This window comes from Triplophysa dalaica, chromosome 24 (genome assembly GCF_015846415.1).
Source record: "Triplophysa dalaica isolate WHDGS20190420 chromosome 24, ASM1584641v1, whole genome shotgun sequence".
NCBI classification, from domain to species: Eukaryota; Metazoa; Chordata; class Actinopteri; order Cypriniformes; family Nemacheilidae; genus Triplophysa; species Triplophysa dalaica.
Window position 1 is genome coordinate 947,259 of NC_079565.1, and position 18,325 is coordinate 965,583.

The following is an 18,325-nucleotide window of genomic DNA, read 5'->3' on the forward strand; positions in this document are numbered from 1 at the left end:
AATACGGTTCTTGTAAATACGATTTCAAAACAAAAATTGCCATATGTGTCCATAAAACTACTTAAACTACGGCATCATATGGAAATTAAGACTCAGAAAGAGCTTTATTGCTCAAACAAAAGATTTTCTTGGTCCTAAACGCACATCTAAATACACAAGCAAAACAGTTTTACATGCACTATGATCATTTACATACATTTGACGTCTATATGTGGTGACGTCATCGCGCATTTAGCATATTTCCCTAAAAAACACTCAACCGTACCCTTTAAGCTAGCTAGAGTTTGTTTATACGGACATTTCATCGACGCAATAATTTCGAGATTTACTTTAATAGTGAGGTAATTTCATAGACTTCCGTTGATTTATGCTAATAACTCGATTGCAGGCCGATTAGTGAGTTTTTATTTAGTGATGTGTAGTAAACTATCATCACAAGTGTGATGTCATGATATTTCACTCTTTAGCGAAGACGTTTGACCCCAGAATACAACAAACCTGTTCACTGACGCGCGCTCGCGGGCGCACGCACGCACGCACTCTGCTGTGCGCATGCGCAGTCCCCGCCTGCCCGCAGCAGCTCGGTCCGTGGCGGCTGCTGCTGTTTCTGTCCGCCGTACCGAAGATCTCCGTGTTTTTCCGCTTGCGTTCTCGCCCGCCGCCGCCGTCGTCGATGCGTCTGAATCCGATCGCCGGGCCCGCGCTGCTCGCTCCGAACGGGCGCTGAAGGCTCGTGCGATCCCGTCACCGGGCGTTATGCGCTCGGATGAGGCCTACACGCTGAAGCGGTCCTGCTCTTCCTCATCCTCCTCATCCTCGCCGTGATGGCAGATGATCAACAGCAGCAGCCCGGTGCTCTCGGATCCCTGCAGAGCCCCGAGGCGACGGCGCTGCAGTACAACAAGATCAAGAACTCCATTTGGTGAGCCGTCCGATTACTGTCCGATCTCAAAAACACATCACAGTCGTGCACATCTGTGCCCTGAAAGGGGGGGGATAGCACCTTGCGTGCATGTGGTGTCTTGCATTTGATGTTTTGCACTGGCGTGGCGATTTGGCTGTTTTTTTTATCGTCAGACGTCTGATCGCTGTCTGATCTCAAAAACACAGCAGCACCATCTCGTGCACATCTGTCCACTGACAGACAGACGGAGAGAGAGAGAGAGAGAGAGAGAGAGAGCGCGAGCGCACCTTGCATCCTACTGATGTTTTTCAGTTGCATGCAGACATGACCGATTTTCTACCTCTGATGCGTTGCATCACATGCTCGCTTGTTTACATGAAGTGTTGTGTGTGATTTCTTGTTGTTATTGCATGAGGATGTCTGATTGTTTATGTATGCTGTCATTGCGTTACATGTCTGATTTCATTGCTTGGGAATGATGTCTGATTTCTATGCTCGAGATGTCTAGTGCAATGCATGCGATGTCTGACCGTTGTGTGATTTCTGTGCATGTGTTGTTGATTTATATATTATATATTTTTATTTGTCTGATTGCACGGATTGATGTCTCATTTTGATGCACGTGGGGTCTTGTTTGTTTTTAAACATCGTCCATATCTTATCATACTGTATATCGATTGGCTTATGTAATACTTATAACACACTGTGTATACAATTTAAATATAATACCAATACTGTCACCGGTCCTGGTTTATCCGTGGACTGCACTAATCTTTGTTTTTATTGTTTTACAGCAAATCTGTACAATCAAAAGTGGAAAGTATATTGGTAAGTTTTTTTTATGTAATATAAATATTCACGAATCAAACAAACATGCTTGTGACTTCCCAGTCTACAATATTGCCTTTATTTAAAGAAGCTTTATTTTGATTTCGCCGGTTTAGCAAATTGTTCGCGACATGTTTTTATGAAGCCAAAAAGTTAAACAAATCTCCGCTTTTCATTTAATTATCACATGACATTACATGCTTACTGAAGTTGTATGTGGAATTTTGTTACACATTTTAAACTTTAATACATATTTTTATGTGTGTAGTATAGAAGACTGTAGTATACTTCACTGCTTGAGACTGTAGTGTATTAAGTATACATTGTTTCGGACTGTAGTGTTCAATAGCTTCGCCCCAAATGACATACTATAAACTATGCACTACGCACTCAACCATCTAGTATATGAATTTCAGAAGAGAAGTATCATCCAAAATGCAGGAGAGTTTTGCTCGATCAGCGTCTGATAGCCCCGCCTCCCTTCCGCTACATAAGCGAAACTGTGACCGTTGAGTGCGTGAAGTGTTCACACTTCATATTTTCGGTTGAAAAAGTACATCATCCGAGCACTTCTATTTTAAGAAATCTCAATGTGAACGCACTACTCACGCTATTTATACTACAAAATGGCGTAGAATATTGCATACGTGCGTGATTTGGGACGCACCTAATGTTTTGGAATGTAATATTCCCACTGTTCTGTACCATAGTATACATTTACATTTAGGCATTTGGCAGATGCTTTTATCCAAAGCGACTTACATTGCTTTATCCTATACATTTTACATAGGTATATGCCATCCCCTGGGATCGAACCCACAACCTTGCGTTGTTAACGTAATGCTCTTACCACTGAGCTATAGAAAGTATACATTGTTTTAGAATTTAGTGTACTGTACTGTATACTACACGCTGTTTTGGACAGTATCTTGAAAAGTACGCTCTTTAAGAATGTGAAATGTACTAAAGTAAGTACACATGTTTACACTGCTTCAGACTGTCTATACATTGCCGTTTGGACTGTAGCGTACATTAGTACACAGCGTCCTGTTGCATGAGGCGTCCAGTTTTCATCTGCAGTTTTTATCCATTTTGTATTTCGACATGTAAACGTTTTTTGAGGATATAATGATGATAGACGATATAGATCTGCTAATATTGAACCATTTTGAGAGTGACGTTGTCCGATAAGTGTGCCCACTTTGTTTTTCAAAATATGGGATTTTAAAAGTAAATATTGCTCGGAGAAACGGAGTTCTCTCTCGGGTTGCGTATCGCACACACACAGATTTGCAAATATATCGGGTGATTCATTTCATGCAAATTAAACATTCGCTTTTCAAATATAAAACACAATTAAAGGTTGTGAGCGCACACTTGATTTATTAAAGTTTTGTGTGTTAGTGTTTGGTTCATGAATGGAGGGGTTTTGTATAGTCAGGAATGGTGCATGATGTCCTCCTATCTGTCCTGTGCTGGAGTTTTTCTGGGACAGTCTGATAAGATTGACATGTTGACATTGGAATACGTTTGTTGGCGAGACAAAGAGATGTTTGTTATTATTATGATCTAAAAATGACTTCAGCAAAGTGAAAGAATCAAGATGCAGATATCCTCAACTGGTCACGTGCGGTTTTCTTTCAAGTTCATTATTGCTGGTATTGTATCCTGGACAAAGCAACATATATGTGTTTGTCACGCCATTTGTAGTTATGTCAACAGTTACTATGATGATTCCAGGAAGTCAGATCATTTGTGGCTCTCAGGATTTATTCATACGTGTATATAGAGGTGCTGAGTTGGACATGCCGTCTCCACGCCATCGGTTTTAAATAATGTTTATCAGAACTTGAGTATAGCCACGTTTACATGCAACCAAATAATCCACTTGGATTCGGATTGATGGCTCAATCAATGTCATGGACAAATGAGGAAGTAGTGACAACAGTATCATGGACAAATAAGGAAGTAGAGTCTAGCAATCCACTAGCTTTTTTCGAGCAGTCACTTATTAATAGACCACGATTATTCTCAGCATTTAATAAACTTCTTTACTTTGAGTTGAACACAACAGATCCCATCATTCCACGCTCCTTCACAGCGTCATCCACCTACGGTTGTAGTTTTATAAACTGAAGCTTTAATTATATTGTTTGTGTCTAATACTGGAAATCACACAAAGTCCCCATATGAACATGTTTTATCCATGGCAATATCACACACATTATTAAAGGACATTCTACAGGCATTGTGTGTTCTTTTATAACGTAACATAAAGCAAATGAAGAACGTTATTCGAAAACGGTGTTTTGTGTGCAAACGTGAAAATAATGACTATGTTGACATACATCCATCCAGAGACGAAGTTGTTACCATTTTACAAACTTGTCAATCAGGAACTTTTTACACGGTTGTTGCCGTTGTTTTTTATTCTTGCTGGTTAGAAGTGGACGAATGTGCTTTATCAGATGTGGATTATTGGACTATACGAGGTCATTTGAGATGTTTTTGTGTCGTTTTAAATGGCCATTGCACTGGATTTGTGATGCCTATCTGGCAACCCTAGCTGTGCGCTTGTGTTCTGTTCGGAATATACTTCATGTACGTTAACGCATTTTTTAATCGTTGCAACGTCTAGGGGACATGTTATCAGCATTTTCATAATCTCTAATCAGATTAAATTGACGCAACCAGAGGATTCTCCACATGTGCTTCAGTTTTGTTCTCTTGCATTCATATGTGTATAAATGGAAGTGAATCTACTTTGACGACATATCTTAGACTTGTATAAACTAATTTATGAACCATTTTAATGTGTACGGTCAGGGTAACAAAATAAATAGACTGATCCTTTTTTATTGAAAGAAGTAAAAGCTTTCTAGTGTTGTGACATAAATCAATCCGTCATTTGGTAATATGGCAAATACTAATACTCACAATATTTGTTCTCATGTTTCTTTTATGTGGCACACCTTCACATCACATTTATCCATTAATGCACATAATGCATTGCAGTGCAGGGTTTGATTAATTTACATTTATATAGAAATAGATGGAAAGAAAATAATCTCTTAACGGCACGAATAAAACCTGCAAAAGCAGTAGAATCGAGCGCAAAATGAATGTGGTGGAAATGGTTCGGTGAATGACTTGTTTTTTCTGTCTGTCAATCATTTTCCTCGTGTACGTTTACCATTTACATTTATGCATTCGCACAGTGTATTTAAGATACAGGTTTTTATTCATTTTTACATTTATGCATTTGACCCGTTGCTTTTATCTAAAGCGACTTACATTGCATGATAATTGACATCATGCTCTAACCACTAAACTACAGGAAAGCTTATTAATTTTATTACCATTTTATTTTTTATACTTTTTGTCAGCATTCATGTTCACATTTATGCATTCACAGTGGATTTATTAAAACATACTATTTAATTTATATAGTCATACTTTAAATTGCATAATTTTTTTTGAGTATTTGTGTCCCCTGGGATTCAAACCCAATTTCTATCATCTGAGATTGATGACCTGAAGAACACCTAAAACACCTGAATGATGTGAGGTCAGGGTTTAAGGGTCCGCCTATGGTTTTGTTGTTTTTGTGTGCTGTTGTGATTGTGGTTCTGTTTCACCTCTGAACTTCATCTGTCTCATTTGTCAGATGTTCAAGAATGGTTAACGTCACTTACACAACTTTGGGTACAAAGCAAAAAAAAAGGACTGTAGCTCACTTGTGTAAGTGAAGAGTGTATGTGGTTGCGTTTGCTAAGCAACATTGTGTTATTATAGAAGGTGTGGTCACAGCTTTGGATGTGGCTCATGCATCAGAATTAAGGTGTAAACATTTGTCGTATTTTTTATAATATACATTCTGAATATAGTTAAATATAGTCCTGACAGATTTATATGAATTATGGTATCATGTGTAATTTATTTTAATAATAATTAAATTTAATAAAAATATTAATAATTATATATAATTAATAATTAATATAATTTAATAAAAAATAATTTAATTTATTTTTATAATAATTAATTTGACAAAAAAGTGACATGTTAAGTGTTTAATGTTTCTTGTGTGTATGGCCAGTGACACCTGTTGCTAAGTACAGCCAATTAGAAGACAGATATGGATTGTTTACATCATGTTTTACTGCTTCAATTGGTCAATACATACTTTATAGTGTGATAAAAATGAAGCTTATTTAGAAATGACAGTGATGTATGTGTATTCCGTGGACATATCAAATATTTATTTATTACTAAAGAACAGTTTATCTGGAATTTTAATGTTTCTTTAAAATTCAACAATATACATTTTATAAACTTTTTACACAATGGTGTCTGTATTGGCCGAGAGCATCCTCGAAGCCCCACCAGACACGTCACACTGTGTTTAGCAGAAAGAAGCGATTTTTTTTATTTTTATGTAATGCACATTGTCTGTCACGTCTCGCCTCATTCACGAGCATTGGTTTCCCCTAGCAACAACCAGACAAATAGAACAGGAAGAGGTGAGAGGTATTCATTCCCAGCAGCCAATTGAAAGTGAGGTGGGGCGGAGCCCACGCTGTAAAGATGCTGTTGTGAGCGTGTCAGTGTTGACACGCATTTTTACTGTCAGGGTTCACATGGTAACCCGCTGAGACTGCTGCAGGATTGCAGGCGTCGGTCGTATGCGCAGACACACTCCGGTGTGTTTTTGTGCGCGTAACGTTCTCCCTGTAGTCCCCGCCAGCCTCGAAGAAGAGAAAACAATGATGTCATAGGCCGTCCGGGAACCGGATTGAATGTAATACAGCCACGTGAACAGTCCAGTTCAAGGTTGTTATTATCAAAACCAATCTAATGCACACAATTTATTATTTTAAAAACCAAAAGAAAATAAACTGTAATAAGTCGAGCCAAATACTAACTGGAAATAAAAATAAACATTTTATTTTTATATACAAGTTAAACTAAACGTAACATAAAAATATGAAACTAAAAGCTATAATCAAAATTTCAACAGACATGATTTCTCTCTAAAATAAACATTATTATATTACATAAAGCTTTTCATCATTTAATATACTGTTATGTGATCAAAAATGTCCTGATGTTGTGAATAAGTAGTGGTTGAGTTGACATCAATGCGGTCACATTGACATATTATGTCATATAATTCAATATATTTTCAATGAAACCAATGCAAACGTGTCATTTTCTTCTTCCTCGTGTGTTTCATTCACGCAGCAAGATGTTGAGAAGTTTACAGACATTGAGAAACTCTACCTCTACCTCCAGTTGCCTTCTGGTCCCAGCAGTGTCCATGAGAAAAGGTAAATCCTACAATAATATTCTTCAAAACATTTCATTTAACTTTTTTCAGTTGACTCATAGCATATACATCTCACATTAACATTTTAATATTGTCTCTCATGCACATTTACTGACCCTTTTGAAAATTAAATGTGGTGGAAAACTATCATAACTAGTTGTTCAATAGAACCATGCTTAATTTTCTAAAGTGTAAACATGTGCGAAAAGTTGAGTTGGCCACTATCATCGTCATTTTTCCGTTGTCATTTGTCCTACTTTTGCTTTTGTTTCTATGCATTGACTGTCATATGAGCTCAACATTTCATCATTTAAAGCCGACTTGTGTAAATTATGTAGGGCTGTCAATTTAGCACGTTCATATTGTACAGTAATTTAAAAAAATGATGTAGTTAACATGTGCGCTAAAGTAACACAAATTATATTAATAATATAAAACTATATAGAGTAGTATTACGAACTGACTAAAGTATTACAAATGTGAGAATTTTACATTAAACCACAGATTTTAAAGTTAGACTTTGAATTTTGATGTCAATTCCACTATTGGAGATAGTGGAATTTATTACACACAGTATTTAGACTAAATACATAAAAAAAAATGCCATTAAATTACAGGAAAAATAATGCTAATCCCTTACTTTACTTTATCAAGGGTAAAGTAATGAAATTACAGTAACTAATTACTTAGAAACTAGTCGACAGAAAACTTATCGACAGAATGCACCAAGCACATCCTTTGTGAATAGCTCTTGCGATATGAAAAAATAGAAATATATAAACCACGATAAAGTGACTTGTTACAAATGTTTATAATGTGTATGTATTTTGTTCATTTGTTTTTTTTCCAGCAAATATTGATATCATGTGATTAATTGTGATGAATTAGCATATGTCATTGAATTATTATTTGATTGACAGCCCTGAAATTATGACATTGCAATATCAGCGTCTTGTATTTTATCATTTGTTTATTATGTGTCTATCATGTTCACCGCTCTTTCCCAACATGATGTTCCCAACATAGAACTGACACACAGAGAGGTTCTGCGAGTCCTGCGACATGGTATTAAAACTTTCAAACTATATTAAAGGGAAAAGCATTCTTAAAGGGATAGTTCACCCAAAAATGAAAATTCTGTCATCATTTATGTCACTTCATACCTGTATAAATTACTTTTTTCTGACGGATGTTTGGAAGAATCCAAGTCCCGGGACATCATTGACAACCATACTAGGAAGAATTAAATAGTAGTCAAAGGTGCCCATGAACTCCTTGTGTTCCTAAATTCTTCAAAATATCTCATTGTGTGTTCAACATTACCCTATTGTCATATAAGAAAACAATGAAATTTTGTTAGTGGATCAAACACTGCATAGTAATAAAAAATAAACACTTTTACATGTTATAAAAGCTCACTCTTTCTCATGCATGTGAATAAGGACTTAATAGTGAAATGCATAAGAGAATCAAAACTATTCTGATGACAAATTATAGCTCGTGATTTTAGAAGATTTGAGATGTGGCTTGGGTTGTTTTTTGTACGTTTCGAGCTCGACAGCTCCAGTCCCCATTCGCTTTCATTCGATTCAAAAGACTGATGAGAATGAATGGGGAATGTCCCCCTAACCCAAAGGTATACCGATTGGATCGACATGAGGGTGATAAATGATGTCAGAGTTTTCATTTTTTGGTGAACTGTTCCTTTAAAGTCTCACAGATTTCTGGGGCTACAGGTTGAATGTCTTAAGCTTTCTTCTCGCGTTTTCTCCCAAGTGACCAGAATTCCATGTCGTCCAGTCGGACTCAACAGATGTACGCTTTCAATTGGATTAGAAATCATTTGGAAGAGCATCCGGAAACCTCGCTGCCAAAACAAGAGGTGTACGATGAATACAAGTGAGTGTGTTTTTACATGGCAGTAAAAGGCAGATGTTTGCGTCCTTGTGCTCATCTTGTTGATGTTGTGTTTCAGGAGTTACTGCGACAATCTGGGATACCATCCGTTAAGCGCGGCTGATTTTGGAAAGATCATGAAAAACGTTTTTCCGAACATGAAGGCACGTCGCTTAGGCATGAGGGGGAAATCAAAATATCCTGTTTGTGGTCAAAGTAAAAGCTGTCAACACAAGTGTATTTTATAAGTCATTTTACAAATGAAGGTGTCTTGACTTGATATTTGAGGTAAAGTGTGTAATGTGTAGTGTCAAATGTTTAAAAACGCTCAAGTTACCCTTAACCGTGAATCACGTACTGCTACAGCGGTCTGAGGAAGAAAGCGCTGGTGCACATGCCGTCACTCCCTAACCTGGATTTACACAAAGCCGGAGATGGGGTCAGTATCCACTTTCTGTCGGATCAGAATAAAAGAAATTCAGATGCAACTTATCTTTTAAAATGCAATTTGAAAACGTTTTACACTCATATCAAAACAAAATTTTCGTGTGTCGTATTTCTGAAATGTCTCTTCTTTCGTCTGCTTCTGTAAGTGTGAGTTGTTGGAGTCGACGGGTCAGTCTCCCAGCGCTGAGGACGAGATGCGTTCGGCAGCATGCGGTCTGGTGTGCGAATGGGCCCAGAAGGTTCTGAGTCGTCAGTTTGACAGTGTGGAGGAACTGGCCAGATTTCTGCTCAACAGTCACTATATCGGCACTAAGTCCATGGCGGCTCTCACTGTTATGACTGGAACCCCGACAGGCAAGACGCGAAACATCACTCTCACAACGCCACACTTATTAACTTTGTTGTAAGCTTTCTCTAGCCCGATACAGATGGTTATTGTTTCTTGTGAGTTTGTCACAGCAGTGATCATACTATGCTTTTGAGTGGGACAGAAAAATGTACAAAAGGACTTCATTCCTGTTTATAAACCGATAAATGTGGATTGAGACAACCGTTAAAGGACCCTCATGACCTTGCAGCGCTCCAGACTAACTTTTCTTACTAGGAGCACTGTAGCCTACTAGCCTCTCGTAAATGATGAAAATATCCAAAGTCCCCATTAGAAACAATTACTGGCCGAATAGGGTTTTGGGAGACACTTTAAATTCTGTGTGAAGAAAATTTACATTCAGTCTTTGTTAAGGACCTTTGGGGTTTGTTTTCTATTTGTATGTGTTGCATTTTTGTTTTCTAGTTTTAACTTGAAGTCTTTACATTTTTAAGGAATGAAAACCCCAACGCCGGCCTCTGCGTTTGTGCCAACTGGTGAAGCCAACGCGTTCCAGCCCCAAGTGAAGACCCTCCCTTCACCCTCTATTGACGCCAAACAGCAGCTACAGCGAAAGATCCAGAAGAAACAGCAAGAACAGAAGCTCACCTCTCCTCTGCCCATGGATGCCCAGGCAAGACGGGCGGAGGCTGGGACACCCGGACCCGGGTCCAGTCTCACCTCTTCAAGTCCCGCGTTACTGTCCCCTCAGCCTACCATAGGCATTGTGGTCTCTGCTGTACCAAGTCCCATCACGGTAAGAAGATTCTGATTTCAAAGTTATTACATTGTGTCCATTGTCAAGATCTAAATTCTTCTTTGTTTGCGTCATTTGCAGGTTCAAAGAAACAGACAGCTAATGACGTCTCCGAATCCTGTTGGGGCAGCAGAGGGAAAGGTTGTACCTGTTAACTTCCAGGTCGTGACGCAATCTGTTAAGCAGTCTCCAAAAACACCCCAGAATGTCCCTGCCAGCCCAGTAGGTGACAGGTTGGCGAGACACAGATACGCCCAGATATTACCCAAGCCCTCAGCCACCAGCGCCATCACCCTTCGGTCGCCCCCAACGCTCCTCATCACCAACAGCCCCATCAAGACGGTGATGCCCACGTCTCACGTTAGCTCTGTAAACGTGGTCAAGATGACGGCAATATCGCTAGCACCGAACAGTAGCAGCAACAACAGTACTACTTCGACCTCACTGCGACCTGCATCGGCTGGAATCAGTAGCACAGTTTCCCAAGAAGAGACCCTGCAAGCTCAAAATGGTGCGTCTGTTATGACGTCCCAGGCACCAGGGGTCTGGAGAGCTGGACGTCCTACCACGACCCTAACACCATCAGCATCCACCACCACCAGTGAGGTCAGATTGACATTCCAGGCTGTGAACGAGAGTAGCTCTGCTGTTGATAAACAAAGCACTGCGTCAGCAGCAAACACAGGACAAAAGATCGAACGAGCCACTAAATTCAGGGCTTCCAGTGAACCGTCTCTCCTTATCAAGGCGTCTCCTGTGCCTGAAAGAGTGACAAGGGCCAAGAGTGACTCTGCAACCCCTTCGAGTACAATCATGGGGGCCCTTGCCCCAAGCAGCAATAACAACAACCAGCCGGAAAGCACCTTGTATTTAACTGTTACCAACCAGAACGTAGATCCTGAATTGTCATCCATTGCCAGAGTGGCAACTGTAAGCACTTCGTTTAAAGATGCCGCTCCGAAAAGCCCCCGAAAACGCTCTGCATCTTTTCTAGAGACGCACACAATCCCGGTGAAAAGGGTTTTCATTTCCCAGCAACCTTTGGATGTTAATGCCAATCCCAAGCCTGGTCTCGTAATAGCAACTAAAAAGATCCAGAGAGCTGGAACGCCAGCGAGACCAGAGAGCGCTCCATGCAAAGTGACCCTAAAACATACCAGCTCCCTTCCATCTCAAATCCTGGCTCTTTCCGATACTCCCATTGGAACACTGAATGCCTCTCTGACTGTTAATCCTCAAAGCTATTCACAAATCAGCAATGAAGTTGCTCATGAAACTGTCAGAACAGACCACTCCTTACTTCAGCAGATCAGCGAGCATCAACAGGTAAACAGTGCGGTTTCTCAGGAGGCCTCTGTTGTAAGCGAACTCAAGAGCTCATTGCAAAACTTCTCGCAACAGATTCAAGCTGAACACAAGCAGATTGCAGACATTCAGTTACCATTGATGGCTCAAGCCCCCGAGGCGTCCGCTCAGCTCACTCTTCAGCAGGACATTGTTGATTTTGCAGGAGCTCAAGCTAGCATGGACTATTTCCCGTTCAACGATGATGATATGACCCAGGACAGTATTGTGGAAGAGCTCGTACAGATGGAGGAACAAATGAAGTTGAATAACAGTTTGCAGTCGTACCTTAATTGTGTGGACATATCTCTACAAGGTCAAGCTACAGTGGGCCAAGGAACGATCCTGTCACCTCATCAGACCGGTACACAGTTCTATCACTCTTCTCATAGTAGCGCCACACCGATTCACACGCCAACACCGACGCCCACACCAACACCCACACCTACTCCAACTCCCACCTCCGAGATGCTACCAGGGGGACATAGCTTGACCAGAGAAAGCCCTTGTTCCAGATTAGCACCCGTTACCCCGGTGGACAGCATCTTGGGTGGAAGGCATACACCCATCAGCACTCCCCTGTCAAACTGCAGCAGCAGCGTCCCCCCAAGCCCTGTTGAATGCCGCAACCCCTTCGCGTTCACCCCGATCAACTCCAACATAACCGGTTACCATGATACTAGTGTTGTGTCAAGCAGTCCAGTGAAACCCATGCAAAGGCCAATGGCTACCCACCCTGATAAAGCAAAGCTGGAGTGGATCAACAACCGATATAACAGCACTGCAGGGTCTCCTGTCATCTCCAACACCACCACCATTGGAATCCTCCCCAGTTACCAAGATCTAGTTGACGATCACTTCCGCAAACCGCATGCCTTCGCCATCCCCGGTCAATCCCTCCAGTCTCAGACGAGACTTCAGGAAGGGAATCTGGGAAGGTTGACAACTGTGTCTCCAGTGCAACCAACTGCCAAGCAGGAAAGTTTCGCCGTCCCTGCTCCATTAGACAACAAAGGGATAGGAAGCACATCTACATCGGGAGGTGGAACCTTCCGTTGTCGCAGCGTTAGCCCAGCGGTTCGGCAGCGGAATCTTAGCGGCACCACCGCACAAACGGTCACCATCCCAAGGTCTGTTGTTTCTCCCTTCAACTGCCCCTTGACGTCCGAGGTCCTGAGCATTCTCTCCAACAACCAAACAGTGGCCAGCAGCTTAGCTCAGAGGAGCCAATCAGTCCCGCTTAACATCATGATGCAGTCTGAGCTACTTCCTGTCAGTCACCAGGTGCAACAAAACAACAGCACTAAGATCACCACAGTGCTCCTTAGCAAGATGGACACGGAGGGAGACGATACAGTTCGAGGGCTGGGTATAAACAATCTCCCCGCCAATTACACGGCACGGATGAACTTGACGCAAATCTTGGAGACAACGCAAGGCTTCCCCGGAGGCCCCAACTATCAAAACCAGCAGCTGCCTCTGGATCAAAGCCCTTCACCTTTTGAACTTTTGACCCAAAAGACGGGTTACCTCATGACCGCAGGGGATGAGCAGGTCACCTTCTCCACAGACAACGGCCAAGCACAATCAAGCTCTGGACTGCAGCAACAAGAAGAGCTTCAGCTTCAAGAACAACAGTTAGAGCTGCAAAATCAACAGCTGCAACTTCAGAATCAACAACTTCAACTTCAGGACCAACAATTGCAGTTGTCCGACCAACAAACGTTAGATGATCCTGATCTCGGCCAACAGCACTTGTTGCCCCAGAGCTCCCAGCAAGATGTTGATAGGGAGCATCAAGAGCATCTGGATTTCAACACCACTGTCAAGGACCTTTTGGGAGAGGACGGTCTCAACCCCAGTTCACAGCTTGTCGGACAGGTAGCGTCTGAACTCAGCGCAGCAGCCTCTGACTTCTCCAGCGATATCCGGTTGACCACCGACCTCTCCAGTAGCATTAATGACCTAAACACTTTGGACACCAACCTGCTGTTTGACCCCAGTCAACAGCAGGACCAATATGAAGATGCCACACTGGAAGAACTGAAGAATGATCCTCTGTTTCAACAGATTTGCAGTGATACTGTGAACTCGGCTGGTTTCGATTGGCTGGAGAACAAAGACCAGCCGACGGTGGAAATGTTGGGATAATGCGATCTCTTGTTCTTTTGATGTTGATGTTGTCGTCATAATATTTATGCTTTTTGTTCTGTTTTTATTGTGAAGTTTTGTGTATCCTTTGCGTACAAAAATGTTAAATAACGCGTCTGTGCAGCAAAAATCTGGACGTGGTCCAGTGTGTGAAGTGCCAGCCTTACAGGCATGTGCTTTTTCAACATGTTTTACTGCTTGACAGGTCATTCCAGTCATTTCTCCCTATTCTGAAGTCATTTCCAGCGGACGGTCGAATATTTCCTCTATATAGACGTCACTGCGTGCACAACTTATTTGCTAGCATATCTTTTGATTTCATTTGCACTGTTTTAACGTCGTAGTGGACTTAACGGACCAGCATGCGTCATTTCCTCTTGTATTTCGACGAAATGCAATATTCCATGTGACAAATCATTGACTTTGAGGGAAACTTCCTTCCTAGACAAACAGTTGTCTAAATGTTTCATTGGGGCCAGGTGGCACATACCACAGAGGTGAATACGGCATTTACATATCGTCAATCGTCAGTTCAATGAACTGCAGAGATTTTAGGTGCTAATTGGTGCTGACGTCAAGAATCTCATTTATTGAACCGTCGTTTGTTTTTGTCAAATAAAAAAAGAAGTTTTAAGGCCATAACACTTGTACTGTTAATCCGAAACCGTTGGGGAGGAATGAAATCTTTGCTGTATCCGTTGTTCTTTTTTTAAATTAAAAATAGGAAGAATCTGCCTTATTTTTACAGTCCCTTTTATTCCATTTCATCAATGAGTTTTTTTTACTCTTAAGCGTGTCATGCGTTCCGTTTCTGGTTGATAGCCATTAGTATGTCTGTCCAGCCATCATTTAAAACTGGTAGCTTCTTGTACCGTGTGGTATGGTGACGGCTCGATATTCTTTCCAAGGATGGGACAAACTTGAGATGAAATCTGTCTAGTTTCTCCGGCCTTAACTCCATACCAAAGAGAAGCTGTTGAAGAACAAAACCAGATGGCGAATCCGCCGCTTGGTCCATCTTTGGTTTCCCATCATCCGAAAGTGATGGTTTGACATCGTTGCAGTTAAAGGCGTTCATGAACTCTTATTTGTGTAAATTATGTATGCGACCGACGTGTTGGATGTACAGGTAAATATGGAGCGAAGAGCATGTTGTAGAAGGCTGAAGGATTTCGGCTGTCGGTAGACGTTAAGATAGTGCCGCATTTGTATAAAGGACATCATGAAATTTCCATGTTATCAAGCCGCTGTATAATGGTGATGATTTGTAGCTAGATGAGAGTGCCCTTACCCAAACAGAAGATGCTGTTTATAACGCAGCACGATAGCTGGCCTGTTGCGTTCCTGGCTTTCTGTGATGTACTAGTTGATGGCGTGTCTTTTGAGTCTGTAGCTTGCTGATGTTTTTTTTTCTTGGGACTTTGTGGGTTCCTGCATACGCAGATGTGTCGTGTAAACCGAGAGGGATATAATAGCATGGATTTATTGAGAAAAAAAAAGAAATTAGATTCGACGTAAAAATAAACGCGTTCATTTTATTGTGACATAGCTAAATGTGATGTGCCGCGACAAATCGACGGAGCAGACACTGGAACGGAGTTGAAATTCTGAAAACGTACAAACGTTCATCTTATTGCACTAAAAGATTTCTTTGTTTTGTTTGTTTATCACATTTTAGTCTTCGTACGTGTTTTAAGGACGAATTGGTGCCCGCGTTGTCGTTTTTTCCTTTTGATGACAAATAGCAAACGGGGAATTACTCGTGACGCGATCGACGAATAATTGCCTTGTGTAGCAATGAGCACTAATCTCAATGAGATCCGCCGTGATAACTTCTCATACATGAGAATAAAATAAGAAAAGTAAAAATGACGTGAGTTAAAAGTAACATGCTTCACGTTATGAAATGACTGTATCTGCGCACATATGTTAAACTCTCTATGGTAGTATTCGCTGCGAGCGCTCCCTTAACCAATCAGAACGAGAGGTGACGCTACGGTAGTTCTTCAAAAGCTATATGCATTTTATGACGTTTACTAAGTTCGAATGAGTCCGTTTCTGTTTGTGAATGTTGTTTCTTTTTGTTCGTCTTTTTAACATTTCTTTTTACATTTATCTTCAATTTCCTCCATTTTATATATATATGAAAAAACAAATGTCTTTATGTGAAGAAAGCTGTAAATATTTTTTATGTTGCGGCATTTATTAATGCACTGATTTTGTGTTGTTGTTATAGGATTAAGACAACAATCCTGTTTTGATACGTGAGGGTTGATGTTTAAGTGGTCATCTGCTAGAGAAACGTCTTCATTCTGTTCGTTCAGGACTGTAGATTTGAGCCTCAGATTTGCTGGTTTTGCTCTTCGTGGACAGTAGCTTGTTAATATTGCAAATGCGTTTCAGCGATGTTTTTTTTGTTTGTTTGTTTGTATTTCTTTTTCTGTTTTTCCAATGGAAAGTACTCACAGGTGAGATTTTTTAAGTGGTTTTAAAAGCCAATAAACATTTTTTAAACAATAGTATGTGGTGTTTGTGTATGTTCTTGTGTTTGAGAATGATGTCCTCTGCTGGTTTCTACAAGCACTGCAGACCAGATCTGGTTCTCATGAACTTGGTATGATGTCAATGATGTCATAAGCACTGTCCAATCAAATGCCGGTAGTAAACCATATGTGTCCGTACACAAAAATGTCATCCAAATGAAACCATGGTAGATGTGAGCTTTACCTGGTTGATTTCATGTTAATAAGTCCTGAATATGAGGCCACAGATCTATATAAAGCTGTAACCTTATTTAAATGTTTTATCATTGTGAGCGCGGTGTGTTTATGACCTCAGATGAGCAACGCTCACAACCAAAATTTCACATTTTATGTGATTATTATGATCACAACATCATTGCTCCTATTAATGCTGTTCTGGTTTTAAAATCTAGAAATATACACTTTCACTAATTTCAACCTAAAAACTTTACTTTTAAAGTTGTCTTTAATTTTAAGGTAAATCAAATGTTAAATAAAACTTTAATGATATTAATCTGACTTTAAAAATCAATTTATATTTTTGTATAAATTATGCAAAATACAATTGAAATGACTTAAAAGGTTAATTTGATTGAACTTGAAGTTGTCCTAAATTTTAAAAGTAGATTTTCTCAGTGTATATATTGTATTGTGAAATTTGAACAAAATAAAAAATATACACTGAAAGATTAATAATTTGACCATTTATTAAATCAACCAAGGTTAAATTTAGAGACTTGTATTTATTGTATTTTATTACATTTAGTCATTTAGCAGACACTTTAATCCAAAGCGACTTACAAGTTGGGTAAACAATGGAAGCTAGTGGGTCAAACATTAGGACAACAAAATGCATAAGAGCAATAAAAACATGTCTTACAAAGCCTGCTACAGTGTACAGAGCTAAGTTTAGTTTATCTAAGCTTAATTAAGCATGTTTTTTTTAGATATTGTGGAAAAGATATAGAAATCAGAAATGATCAGTCAGGTGGAGATGGAAGAGATGTGTTTTCAGCCGATTCTTAAAGATGGCGACAGATTCTGTTGATCTTATAGCAGCAGGCAGATCATTGCACAAATGTGGAACCGATCCAGAGAAGGTTCGTGAGAGAGATTTTTTACCTTTTTGGGATGGCAGCACAAGACGTCCAAGACAATGATCTGGCGGGTACATAAGTACATAAGTGAATGAAGACAAGGGGGTTCCAAACCAGTGGTGGTCTTGTAGGCCCGGAGCTGAGTCTTGAATTTGATGCGAGCGACTATCATGTAACTTAATGAAGAGAGGAGTGATGTGTATAGAGCGTATTTACACATTTTTTGTATTTCTAAGTATTATCAAATTGGCAAAACAAGTCATTTCAACTTAATACTTTACATTTTTAAATATTCGAATAGTTGAATAATGAAACTCCTCAAAATAACTTCATCTTATTTCTACAAGCTACAGCAATTCACCACAGGCCAAAATGACTTGTAAAAATTGTTTTTACCTAAAATATAAAGCAGTATTTTTTTCATCTACTAGATAAACAAACAAAAAATATACAAAAGAAATCGTATACTATTTAAGTCAAACAGAGTGTGTAAACTTTGGTTGAGAGGTTTGTTTCAAGTTTAAACAAATGATTCTTGACTCAGCAAACAGTCCTGATACTCTTCTGCATATTCGATCGAATCTGTTTTGGGGCGAACGGGGTCATTTATTTCAAACCAGAGGTCACAGTAATTCAGCTGCCCGCACGGGTCACAGTGATGGGGGTTCACCCTGGACTTGTCTTTA

At 40.0% G+C, this 18,325-nt stretch overlaps 1 protein-coding gene across 2 annotated transcripts; it reads left to right on the plus strand.

Annotated features, from left to right (window-relative positions):
• Positions 1 to 512: 512 nt before the first annotated feature.
• LOC130414084 (DNA-binding protein RFX7) lies at positions 513 to 16,539 on the plus strand. Of its 2 annotated transcripts, XM_056739766.1 has the most exons (10): positions 513 to 922; positions 1,699 to 1,732; positions 6,974 to 7,059; positions 8,085 to 8,123; positions 8,835 to 8,957; positions 9,034 to 9,150; positions 9,309 to 9,393; positions 9,548 to 9,755; positions 10,224 to 10,525; positions 10,607 to 16,539. In XM_056739766.1, the coding sequence occupies exons 1-10, from the start codon at positions 825 to 827 to the stop codon at positions 14,018 to 14,020; spliced, it is 4,506 nt and encodes a 1,501-aa protein (XP_056595744.1). In that variant the 5' UTR covers positions 513 to 824; the 3' UTR covers positions 14,021 to 16,539. The 2 variants fall into 2 exon arrangements, with proteins under 2 accessions (XP_056595744.1, XP_056595745.1); XM_056739767.1 differs by lacking the exon at positions 8,085 to 8,123.
• Positions 16,540 to 18,325: the final 1,786 nt, after the last annotated feature.

Excerpts from the sequence above, each read along its gene's own strand:
- LOC130414084 (XM_056739766.1), top strand. The coding sequence starts at position 825 with ATGGCAGATGATCAACAGCAGCAGCCCGGTGCTCTCGGATCCCTGCAG. Across the intron at positions 8,958-9,033 it reads GAGGTGTACGATGAATACAA|GAGTTACTGCGACAATCTGG; the intron begins GTGAGTGTGTTT and ends GTTGTGTTTCAG. Across the intron at positions 9,394-9,547 it reads TACACAAAGCCGGAGATGGG|TGTGAGTTGTTGGAGTCGAC; the intron begins GTCAGTATCCAC and ends TGCTTCTGTAAG.